The 13,082-nt window shown below is 35.2% G+C and overlaps 1 protein-coding gene across 1 annotated transcript; it reads right to left on the reverse strand.

Annotated features, from left to right (window-relative positions):
- Window positions 1-9,821: 9,821 nt before the first annotated feature.
- LOC117907230 lies at window positions 9,822-13,077 on the reverse strand. The gene is made up of 4 exons (XM_034820699.1): window positions 13,013-13,077; window positions 12,044-12,495; window positions 10,823-11,147; window positions 9,822-10,420 (listed from the first exon to the last, which is right to left on the reverse strand). Exons 2-3 carry the CDS (start codon window positions 12,419-12,421, stop codon window positions 10,956-10,958), a joined length of 570 nt encoding a protein of 189 aa, XP_034676590.1. The 5' UTR covers window positions 12,422-12,495; window positions 13,013-13,077; the 3' UTR covers window positions 9,822-10,420; window positions 10,823-10,955.
- Between the last annotated feature and the right edge of the window lie 5 nt (window positions 13,078-13,082).

Below are 13,082 nucleotides of genomic sequence, written 5' to 3' on the forward strand. Positions count from 1 at the left end.
AAACTGTGAAAAGAACAAGAATTTTTATGTTAAAAAATCTCTTCTAAGATTATAATTAAAAATGTATTTTAAGTAATCACAAAACCACTGATTAGGAAAAACACTATAGTGGAAAAGACTTACTAGCTCATCAAGATCAAAGATTAATCACGAATGGAATTTCTACATGCCTCTTCGATGTAAGCTTGATAGCAAATCATTTAAAGCTCCCAAGATTCGCACCAAATCCAAAATCACTCTAGTGAAGATGAAGATGAATCTTCAAATTGGATCAAATCAAGGAATGAATTGATGAATGCAATATTCTAAGCTTAGAATTTTTTTCAAAAAGCTCTCTTAAGAAAATAAATTAAGATATGAAGTAAAAACACATGTGAGAAAACACTTCGGATATAATGATTCACCTTGAATCAGGCGGCCTGGTGGATGGCTTGCTTTTGGTGCTCGTGGTTTCCTCAAGTGATATATATTCATCTCTTAGAAAATGAGGACTTAACTTTTTCAAACTACTTCTAATGATCAAAGTATGCACAATACATAATCCTTTCTTGATATTATCTTTTCATGTTGAATGTAATAACTACTTTAAAGTCGGAGAATGCATGAGTCATCCAAACGAAAACTCTTAAATGTAGTATGATGCTAAATATAATAGAAGGTTTAACATACTCTTATTAGATAGTAATGGACTTTCAGATGAGATGAATAAAACTTGATTAAAAAATTAGTGTAAAATATGAGTCACAGGAGGGTCAGATTTCAACCGCACACAATCAGAGATACTGCAGTACCTTTAGACATACTGACCATAGGAAAACTTGGCTTTGATCTTAAATTCCCATAAGCTCCACACAAGATTGCTCAATGCATGCATGACTGACCTTTTGCATCAAGATAGAAGTATACACACAATGGAAGAAAATTACCAATACACTTAGAGTCAAATTTAATTATATCATGTAGTTTGTTCACAAACAGGCATCACACAAGACTCAAAACAATAGTAGCATATTTTCCAGTTTAGAACAGCATTAATTCTTTGGAGTTAATGATAATTCATATTACATTACATAAAGAGGCACATGAGGGAGTTTTTTGTAGCAGCTCTAGCTTAATTAACAAGCTCCAACTGAACTCAACTCAATTCACAAACTGATCTCAATCATAAATCATCAAAATCGAAATCATAACCAAAGTCATCCGGATCAAATGAAAAATCGATAGGTGCGTCTAGCTCAGGAAAGAGGTCACACATGAATGCAGGAATATGTGAAGCAAACCTCAATATCTCGGCATCATCAGCATAAAAACTGGAGCACTCCCTGACATGTAAATGGACAAGCTGTTTGGAGCCCTGCAATATCATCACTAGAGTTTCCTTCTCAAAGTATGATCTATGTAGATCCAAGTACTTGAGTTTTGGCAGTGAATCCACGATGGCCGATGCTCCAACTTTCCCAATGTTGGCATATGGAGCTGATAGCGAAATGAAGTTGTTGCAGTGAAGACCGATCTGTGGTACAATTTCCTTCATGTAAAATTTCCCTAGTCTCATCATTTCAAAACTTTTCCACTTGCTTATAAGTTTTGGCTCAATCGCTAACCTTTAATTACCCACATCGATAACCTTTAATCTGGGACACCTACAAATCACAATTCACTTCATATGAAGCCAGTTCTAGAATTCTACACTACTGGAATTTTGGGAAATTTTAAGGTCCATAACTGCTCTTTAGAACTAGAACTTAAAGTCAAAATGATGATACTTTTCAATGGTTGTAGATTTGATTTTATGAGATTTTATTTCTTTTGCCTGCTATAAAATTATAGTAGACGTATAATGACCAGCCCAATGGTCCTATAAAAGGTCAGTGTCTTGTCTCTAAGAGAATGCAAAGAAAATTTAAACTATTACTAGCTCTCTTTCCATGTATTATATAGGTCCTTTATATATCTTTTCATCCCTTTTACAAACTACTTTTTCATCTCTAATGTTTGTTTTATAAATTTGGGATATTTTCATCCCTTTTAATAAAGTAATCCTGTATATATATATATATATATATATATATATATATATATATATTTCATATAATGAGCATTGTGTTCTTGTTTACATGCATTTACTTAATTGTGAGTCCATCGGATCGTATCTTAGACTTTAACATATCGTTGGATTATGAATCTTGAATCAATGTTGTTGTGTTATGAAGAAGATGTAATTAAGAAATTTTAATTTGTTGAATAGGGCAAATGGTCAATATCATTGAACTCATAATGGTCAAGCTCAGGGGGTTGAAGAGTGCAACACCCATTATAAAATATTTTTTTATTTGTTTTATTAGTGATTTTTGATTGTTGGTATCGTTTGTGGACGTAGGGATCATATTAATCACTAAACCACATTAAAATCTCATTTTTTTCCCTTATTTCTATTTGTTAGGAAGTGTCCTAAATTCCTAATTAGTATAAATTCTTTTTTTTTGTAAAGAATATTATATATAATATTTCTAGGTTGATATATTATTTTAATATTAAACTTCAGAATAAGAAAGGTTGTTGGAAATATCTCTATAAATATTCTAGGTCATAAGGGGAAAAAGTTATGAGATGAAGATGAGCTTGTAAAGACTATACAAGGTGGATAAAGATGTGAGGAAGAACGGGAGGTACCTGGTAGAGCGAGAAGGCTCATGGTAGTGTAGGGATACAAAGAGTGGGGAAACATGAGATGTTTTGAGAACCCAATAATTGCGTCTGGTTATATCATCTGTAATGTTCTGGTTTTGTCTTTTGTAATGTTCTCCATTGTATAGTGAAATAATTCTCTCTCATCTGTGGACGTAGGCATGGTTAGCCAAACTATCTTAAAACCTCGTGTATTGTTTGTGTTGATTATTTTATCTTTGTGTTCTTGATTAATGATATTTGCATCAAAGCTTCCACCTTTGCAACACTACTCATGTGCATGGTTGTGTTAAAACATATAAGATTATATGACTCTCCATTTCAGGTCAGCTCTTTTGCAATTTTTCTTACATTATGTATGCCATTGATTTGTTTCTACATATATGAATTGAATATATTTCATATTGCAATTAATACCTATGAAAGATGAAAACAATGCAAAAGCTGAGAAATTCTAGTTGGTTAGTAATGGTTTTTCTTCATGGACTTACTAGTTAGAGATAATTTAAGATGTCTTACTCGTTTGCAACATACTCCAATGTCTCCTTGTCGCAGAGGCTTGGGAACTTGATGATTGTAGCGCATCCACAGCTGCGGTTAACTATGAACTTCACGAATGCAGCGATAGACAAGTTTCCTCCATATTCCATTGCTAACCTCTGCACGAAGGGCCTGTCAGGGTTGTCTTCCTCCCAAATATCATCAGGTTTGATGTGTACTCAGGAAAAATAAGATACTCCCAGCATTGAGGATCGCGGCTTGCTTTATGCCATGACTTGCATACAAAGGGAATATCCAATAACAATGACTCCATTCCCACTCTTTGAAACACATTCACCAAACAGTCCATGCTCAAGTGCTCCCATTTTCGTCCCTCCATCTGATCGAGCAAATAAAAAAACTTATGTTTCAGACTCACCGTCTTGTTTAATGCTATTTCACATCAGTCTTTGTGGGATGTTAAATGGGATTCTAGGTGAAAATAAACCTATAATTAACAATCTAAAAAAACTACATCCTAAAGACTGTTTGATTTTGCTTTGGATAGTACTAATATGTTTGATTCATTGAAAGAACTAGAAAAGAGAAAAAAAATACTACAAAAGGAAAAAAATAAAATAAATCTTATGTTTAGATGTCATGGAAAAAAATGTTGTTACGAAGTATTAAGCAACGGAGGAAAAAATGTTTTTTTTTTTAATTTTTTTTCTTAGATTTGGATCTAGGGAAAGGCAAGAAAAATATTGGGAGATGAGAAAATTTCAAGGAATTGTATTTCTCAAGGATTTAATTTCTTTTCATCAACTTCTATATGATCTATGAGAAACCGAAGCAGCAACAGTAATGGGGATATCTCTGTTTGAGAGCGATTAAAGGTTGCAGACTGAAGACTAAAGGGAGAGTAGTCCGAAAAGGAAATGATTTTTCCTCCCATCCACTAAGATAATACATTATTAAAACTTTATCCCCTTTTAAAAGTGATATATAAATTTGAACTTTGAAGGTCTGGAAATGGATAGCTCTCCTTAATTAGGTTAATTATTAATTGGTCAATTTAATGTGGACAAGGGGCATCTGCTATGACAGCAACCATGGGCTCCCTTCTGCTTAGTGCTTAAGCTCTCTTCTGGGATAGGCTGAAGAGTAAAGAAGAAAAAGGAAAAGTTAAAAAAGGAAGAGTAAAGAAGGAAAAGGGAAGGGAAAGGGAAAAAAAAAGGAGAAAAATAAGGGGAGAAAGAATAATAACAGTAGATGGGAAATCCTTGGAAGTTAATTTTGGAAATACAAAGTAGATTGTATTAGATTTTTAATTATAATTTAGTTACATTTGAATTAAGGAGATGAAAAACTTAATGCTATGTTTTGTTGGAATAGAGTTTGAGAAAGAAAATAGAGGAAAAAACAAAAGGAAAGAAATATGAAAAATTATAAAATTTTTCTTTTATTTGAGTGTTAATGAAAAAATTTAAAATAAAATAAATAAATTTGTGATCAAAAATGGACTTTTTCCTAAATCTTTCCATCTTTTCTCAAGAAAAATATAAAGATGGTATTTTAAGATTTTTTATTTTTTTCTTGACTTTTTTTTTTGACTTTTTATGATATCAATGTTAGAGTACATGATATGTATTATTAGCTCTAATCTTTTAAGTATTTTGAAAATTGATTGTTTAATATAGTCTTAAAGTCTTGTTTGACATGAGGTCATATATTTGAACCTCAATGTGTGCATATTTATTATTAATCCTAAAATTGCTACTTTTTTCCTTAACTTATTAAGTATATATATATTTTTTTATAAGTAAAGAGAAATACATTAAACAGAAAGAGGAGACACCAAACTAGTGCCCTCTACGTAAACAGGGAGTACACAAAAGCAGTCCATAGAACCAAGGAAGGGGAAAAAACAACCCCTACCCTTACTTAGATCCTAGCCACTCAAAAAAGCTAACAAGAGAACAAGGGCTCAAAACTATAAACACCCTAACCTAAGACCACATATTACATATAAAAGAATGTTTTAGCCTTTGGAGTGAAAACACCTCATCCCCAAAAGCCAACAAATTTCTTTCCTTCCATATTGACCAAAATATACATAAGGGGGCCATTTGCCACGCCTTTTTACGGGTTTTCCCCACAAATGCTCTATGCCATCCAAGGAGAGTTTCCTTAACTGAACTAGAGAGAACCCAAGCCACATCAAAGAGAGAAAAAAGAAGATTCCACAATGCCCGCGTCTTAACACAATGAAGTAAAAGGTGATCCACCGTTTTTGTTTCAGAAAGGCAAAGAAAACACCTATTTGCCAAAGAGTACCCCCTCATCTGGAGTTGCTCCAAAGTTAAGATTTTGCCTCAGGAGGCTTCCCAACACCTATTTGCCAAAAAGTAAAACTAGATAGAGTGCTTCGAATTAGGGTGAGTCTTCCCCCTTTTGATATATACTGTCCCTTCTACATAACCAGCCTTTTCCGAAACCTCTCTTCAACACTATCCTACACCACCTTTGATTTAAAGGGTGCCCCCAAAGGCAAACCCAAATAATAGGAAGGCAAACCACCCACTTTGCAGCCCAACTCCAAAGTTAAATCCTCTATATCATTCAATCTCCCCATCAAAATAAGCTTACTCTTGTCCAAGTTAACTCTCAACCCTGAGCAAGCCTCAAACCACATGAGAAGCCAGCTTAGATTCATTGACTGATCCTGAGACTCCTCACAAAACACCAAGGTGTCATCCACAAAAAAAACAAGTGAGATATCAGAATCCCTTCTCCACCCCTACCTCTTACTCTCCACCCTGATAAAAAGCCCCCACTAATGGCCCTTCTCATTAAGCAACTAAACACCTCCATAACTATCACGAACAAATAAGGGGATAAGGGGATAAGGGGTCTCCTTGTCTCAAACCCCTTGAACTTTGGAAAAATCCTGAGGGAGAACCATTTATAAGAATAGAATATCTTACAATAGAGATACACCACTTTATCCACTTAATCCATCTCTCCCCAAAGCCCATTTTTTTGAGCACCGCCAACAAGAACTTCCAACAGACGTGATCATAGGCCTTCTCTATATCCAACTTGTACATCACACCCCCTTGATTGCTTTTCAACCTGGAATCCACAACCTCATTGGCAATAAAAAATGCATCAAGAATTTGTCTATCCTTCACAAAGGCATTTTGGGGTTTCGAAATCACTTTTCCCATTACCTTCTTGATTCTATTTGCCAACACCTTGGCCAACAACTTGTAAAGGCTTCCCACAAGGCTAATCGGTCTGAAATCTTTCAAATATTCTGCACCTCCCTTCTTAGGGACTAAAACCAAGAAGGTGGCATTTAGAGATTTAACAAATCTGCCCCTTTCATGAAATTATCTAAAAAAGCCCATAATCTCAATCTCTTTACCACATCCCACCCAAAAAGCCAAAATGCCATGGTAAAACCATCCGACCCTGGGGCTTTGTCTTTGCCTAGATCTGTAAGAGCTTCAAACACCTCTTTCTTCGAGGAAGGATTCTCCAACCCCTCAGTCTCATTGTTATCTAACCCCATAAAGGACAACCCGTCAATACTAGGGCGTCACCCCTCTTCTTCCGAGTACAACTTTTGAAACGCCTCCACCACACTGTTTTTTAAATTATTTTCCTCTGAGTGCCAATAACCATTAACTTTCAACCTGGACATCCAGTTTCTTCTACTATGAGCATTCGTCATCCTATGAAAAAATATGGTATTATTGTCCCCTTCCTTCAACCACAACTCCCTAGACTTCTGCCTCCAAAAAATCTCTTCCCTCATCACCTAAGACTTATGGGACTCCCTTGCTCCATTTCTTGCTTCACATTCTTCCATATTTAAAGCTGCATATTTCTCATTTTCATCCCAATACTCAACCTGCATAAGAACTTCACCCTTTTTAGTCTCAATTATCTCAAACTCTTCTTTATTCCAAATCTTCAGAATATTTTTAAGGGCCCTCAATTTAGCATCTAAAATGTAGCAGGATGTCCTTGTAAATTTTAAACTTCCCCACCACATCTTCATCTTGTCTTTGAAACCCTCCTCTTCCAACCACATATTCTCAAATCTGAAAGGGGAAGGTCCCTTCTTCAACCCTCCTCTTTTTAGGAGGACCGAGAAATGATTCGAGACATGTCTGGGGAGAATATTTTGCACAACCCCATTGCACAGATTATCCCAGTTGTCTGTCACTAAGAACCTATCCAGCCTCGACTGGACCTGGTTATTCAAGCCTCCTCTCCAAGTAAACGGTCCTCCCATTAAAGGAAAATCCCTCAATTCCAAATCCTCTAACAGTTCTGAGAATCTCCTCATTGAAGCAGTAAGCCCACCTTCCCTACTGCGTTCTTCTGGAAACCTTACAAAATTGAAATCCCCTCCCACACACCAAGGGTCACTCCATAGCCCTTTAACTGACCCAAGTTCTTCCCAGAAATCCTCTCTATCTCTACTACATACTGGCCCATACCCACCAGTGAACACCCATACTACACCATCCACACAATTTTTAAACCGACACGAAATTGAGAAAACCCCTTCTTCCCAGCCAACCAGCTCCACTAGTCTATTGTCCCAGAATACCAAAATACCCCCAACTGCACCCCTATAATTGACTGCTCTCCACTCTATGTTTCTTCCCACCCCTAGACTACGAACATGCCTCGTAGTCATTTCTTTAATTTTAGTTTCCTGTAAACAAACCACGCCTACTCTCTGGGATTTAATGACTGACTTGATAATCTTCCTTTTATCCATATTATTAGCCCTTATAACATTCCATGATAGAATTCTTATCTTCATTTACACCTTGATCCTGAAGCCCCTCCAAAAATACCCACACTAGAACCTATTTTTGTTTTTTTGTAGCTAATAGTCCACTCCAGCTTCTTGAGTTCCCTACTGGATTTTGAAGATTTTAAACTCGTCTTCCTAGTCACCCCTTCCTTACCCTTTTACTCAATTCTCCCCTTCATTCTCCTTAAGAAGTACAAAATTTCCTCTTCGAAGCCTTTCGTCTGCATACCCAAGCAGTGACTGAACCTCGCAAGATTTCTTGAACTCCACCCTTCATCATTTCCCCCTTCTTCCAGGTGATAGATACTCCTTTTCTCAAAAGGACTCGTAAAGTCCAACCCACTGGGACAAAAGCTAACCCATTCCCTATCTCAGCGTCAACCGAGTCCTAAGAAGATTCACTCCAGCCTCCGAAAGCCAACGTAGCTCTGTTCCACCCCACGCTTGGTACAAACTGACCCAACTCCCCTTCCACTCCATAATCAACCCCCTTCGATGCCTCTACAGCCTCGGCGTAGCCCCAAAGAGAAGAAGAAGAAGAGGATTCCCGAAGCCCCAAAATAGAAGAGGAAATAGGAACAACGTAATACCTGGAAGCCTCCTTCATCAGAGCCTCGTCGGTGACCCTCCGACGACTCGGCGTCAACTCCATGGCGACTTCAACTTCAACAGCCAAGAGCTCCGCATCCATTCCTCCTACACCCTCCGCGAGAGCAGACAGACCCCTAGTCGAGGAGGGTCGCTCCAAAAATCTTGTGCATGCCTTAATAAAAGTGGGCCTCGGAGACCCACCCCAGCCCGCCTTTTCAAAGCTGATGGACAATGGGCCTTTGGCCCAAACCACTTCACCACTTAAGCCCAAGCAGCCATTCTCTTTGAAAGCCTTCCCATGTGTAAAGAATGCTACTTTATTTCTTCAATTATTAAGTCCATGTGTAAAGACCATATACATAAGATAAAGTTTTAGAGTACATGATACATATTATGAACACAAATCTTGGTTTTAATTTCTCTTTTTATGTTCAACGGATATTTAAGGAAATGAAAGAAGATTTGTGTATATTTTCGAATGGGAAAAGTGAGTTTTGATTTACTAATTTGAAAAAAAAAATATAGAAAAAGAATTCCAACTTATACAGGTAAGTTTTATCTTCGTCAATTTAAAAATATTTTAAAATATATGCACTTTTTCATAAGTTAGAAATTTATTTCTTAAAATACCTATTTAATTGATAATATTAAATAAAATTATCAAAAAATTAATTTATTATTTTAGTTTGACAAAAGTATTTTATAAATCAATATATTAAAATTTTTTCTTATATAATATGAGATACAAATCATTTTGAAAAAAATTCTCCAAGATCCTCTAAGTGATAAATAAGATCTTTTTAAATAATTATGAATTAAACTAATTTTATTTTATTTTTTTATATATGAAATAAAAAAGGAATAATAAATTCATGTTATATTTGATTTATGAAAAGTTAAAGAAAATGGTTTTCTTATATTTATATGCTATGAAAAGTACCAAAAAATATTTCAAAAAAAGGGAGGAAAATTTTTCCATAGAATTTTTTTTTTTTGTTTTTTTTTTCTTTCTCTATTTCTTTTTCTCTATTTTCTTTCCTTCAAATTTATTGGGAATCAAACATACCTCCAAAATTTACTAAAAATAATTTATTTCCTTCAAATCTCATTTATATTTTTCTTCATTTTTCTTTGATTTTCCATTTTTCCTCTTCATTTTTGTTTTTTATTCTTTTCTTCCAATTATTATTTTTTGACTCGGTTTTTCACAGCCTAGTACATATGGCGGGGATACAAGGGAATTTCTCATAGCAAGTACTTTAGGTTAACAAGCTGAGCTGAACTCAGCTCACAAAGTTCCAATCAAATGGGTTGTCCCATTCACCAAAAGAAAAATTGTTTCTCCCCATTCTGCATAAAGCAATCAGGAGTTCTCTGTCCTCATAATTGTCTATATGGGTTGATCCTTCACACCTGAATGAAGGAATATGTGAAGCAAGCTCCAATATCTCAGCATCACTCTCCTCAAAAAGAAAGCAGTCCCTCACGTCTAACCTCACAAGCTCTCTGCAGCACCGCAGTATCATCACTAGATTCATCTTCTCAATGGTTGCTCCTTTTAGAAACAAGTGCTTAATCTTTGGCAGATGCGTGACAATGGCGGACGCTTCATTGGCCCCGACGTAGGACTTTGGAAGCATTAGCTGAAAGAAATTCTTGCAATGAAGACTGATTTGAATGAGGATCTCTGGTACATAATGGGGGGCCCACATCAGTCTCAATACTTCAAGATTTTTCCAGTTTCTGATCAGCTTGGGAATGACACTTGCATTTTTGAGAGATAGAGAACCATGGAGACCGAAAACCTTTAAAGCAGGACACCTGAAAAAACACAAAGAAAGAGAAACTCTACTGTTTTAAAAAACGGAAAACTGTTTTTCTAACTCAAAAACATATTTGATAATTTTTTCTTCATAGGATATAGTTTTTTGAGAACTTGTAATGTTCTGAAAATGTATCTTATTTGTTTCTTAAAGGATATTTAAAGAAATAATTGTATGAAAATAAAGCATCATGGAAAAAACTTACTTTTAAGAAATATTTAGAAACAGAGAAAATAAGTTGAAAACATTCCAAATTCCTAAATCGACTTTTCTTTTAGAAAACATTAAAGAAATGTTTCTTGAAACAACTCCCCAAAACTATTTTTGGAGAATTGTTTTTGAAAATGTTCCCAAATAGGTCTTATTATTTTCCTTTGATAGAAAATTTTAGGTAACTTACTGATTAGCAGCATACTCCAACCCTTATTCACTGCAGCGGTAGGGCAGCATAAGAGTAGTAGCACATCTACTGCTGCGATTGACGATGAACTTTATGAATGAAGTGATAGGAATTTCCTTTTGATATTCCTTCATTATCCTGTCTGCAAATGCCTCGAAGTTTTCTGGAAAAATAAGGTGTTGCCAGCACATAGGATGGAGGGTTGCTTTATACCAAACTTGCATACCAAGGGTACATCCAACAACAGTGTCTCCATTCCCACTTTCTGAAATACATTCACCAAACAGTTGATGTTTAACTCCTCCCACTTTCTTCGATCCCCAATCTGAGAAGATGAAAAATCTAGAGTTATTTCTTCTTCATGGATTCAAATTCAATATAAGATGTATCCTATATATTTATATTTATAGATTCATGGCATTATAAGAAAGTTACAGTGTTTGGGACTCCACACACTTACGAAGTTGATATGATCAGGATGGACTAAGCCTTGGACAGTTTTCCACCAAGATTCTTCGGCTAGAATTTGAAGAAAGCAAAATATGGAAATAAAAACAACCTTAGCGAGTTTGGAAGTGTTTCTATTTGGAGTAGTTTTAGTCAGAAGTGTTTTCTATAAAAGAGTTTTTGAAACAATCACCTATCAAGTATTGTTTACGCGGAAAGCACTACAAGTGCTTTTCAAATTTTTTTTAAAAATGTTTTCTAAATTTTTTCTAAAGGTTGGTTTTTCTTTTCCAAAATCGCTTTTTTAGTAAAAGTACTATTTTTTAAGGTCAATGACAAATAGAGAGAGTATTTGATAGTATTTAAAACTCTTTTATCATAAAAATTGCTTTTAGAGAAAACTCAGATGTTTAGTAAAATTCAGAAAACATTTCTAAAATGTTGAAAAATCACTTATAGTACTTCTTGAAAAAACATTTGATAAATGATGCTCTTAAAAATATTTTTGAAGAACATATTTTAATTAAAAACATTTCAAATGGAAACAACTTCCTAACACACCCTTAACTTCCATATGGTGGTAATTTTAGAAAACGTTTCTAATATTTTTAACACTTCACATTTTTTATCTTTCAAATATTAGAAAAATTAGAAACATTTTTTGGAATAACTGAAAAATACACTTTTAATGTTATAGAATTCATTCGCTTTTGCGTGTTTTCACTAAAGGAAAAATTGCATGCATAAAAGAACTAATAACATAAATATATATACCAGTACTTTGTTGTCGTCAATTTTAGGAAAATCATTTGAGAGCTTGGATGAAGTCTCCCCATTATTTTTACCATCATCACCCACCTCCACTGCATTAGTCTCTTTTGTTAGCAAAGCAGTTGCTTCAAGTACCCGTAAGGGTGCTGGTTCTTCCTCCAAATATATTTCTACACAGTACACTCCAGATCTGCTGGGCACTTCCAACAAAAGTTCCACCCCCTCATCATTCTTTATAGGGATCGGTTTATACTCCTGTGAAGAAATAGGATATCTGCATATGATGTTCAACTCAAAATCCTGTCTGTCGATGGCGGTGGTTGCATAGATTTTGTCCAACAATCCAGCATAGGTAGTTCCATGGAACACCTTAATAGGCATGGCATTCACCTTGGCACCTTCGTAAACAACATCATTCGATTCCTTTTTCACTCTCCCGTTCCAATAGCAATTCACTGCAACACCCGTCACAGCCATGATCTATACCATTCAGAGCCACAATATTAGAGAAACTATTGTGCATATAGAATTTAGATAACAAATGGCTAGAAAAAGTAATCGAAATGACTGAGATTTTGTCTAAATTTCAGTGATTTTCAGCAAGAATTTAAAGCAATTGGTCATCAAACATACTGACCAAACTGTAAGTATTTTCAACAAATCATTCACACAGACCACAACTGCAATCCAACCCAAATATAAATGGGTTCTCAAACCCATTTCTGTGTAGAATTTTCTAACTGTTTTACATCAATTTTCATTACTCCATTAATATAAGATATTATATTTTCTGAGGTTGCTCGCTTCGAAAAATGACCGGATTGGTGGATTGATGCTTGAACCTCATCCGTGAACTAAAATTCAATATCCCAAAGAGAAAAACCGACCACTAGCCAAGTCATACATATTGAGTACAAGCAGCAAAATCTTCACAAATGAAGAGAAAGAAGAAATGTAAAACAATGGACTTACCTGAAGGTGATGAGAAACTGAAGCAACAAAAGCAGTGGGGAGAACTCAGAGGAGAGAGAGAGAGAGAGAG

Source organism: Vitis riparia, chromosome 18, assembly GCF_004353265.1.
Source record: "Vitis riparia cultivar Riparia Gloire de Montpellier isolate 1030 chromosome 18, EGFV_Vit.rip_1.0, whole genome shotgun sequence".
NCBI lineage: Eukaryota > Viridiplantae > Streptophyta > Magnoliopsida > Vitales > Vitaceae > Vitis > Vitis riparia.

Bases quoted from the DNA above. Each gene is read 5' to 3' on its own strand.
- LOC117907230 (XM_034820699.1), bottom strand. From the start codon at position 12,421: ATGCCTATTAAGGTGTTCCATGGAACTACCTATGCTGGATTGTTGGAC. The intron at 11,148-12,043 runs GTATATATATTT...TCATCTTCTCAG, and splicing joins TTGACGACAACAAAGTACTG to ATTGGGGATCGAAGAAAGTG.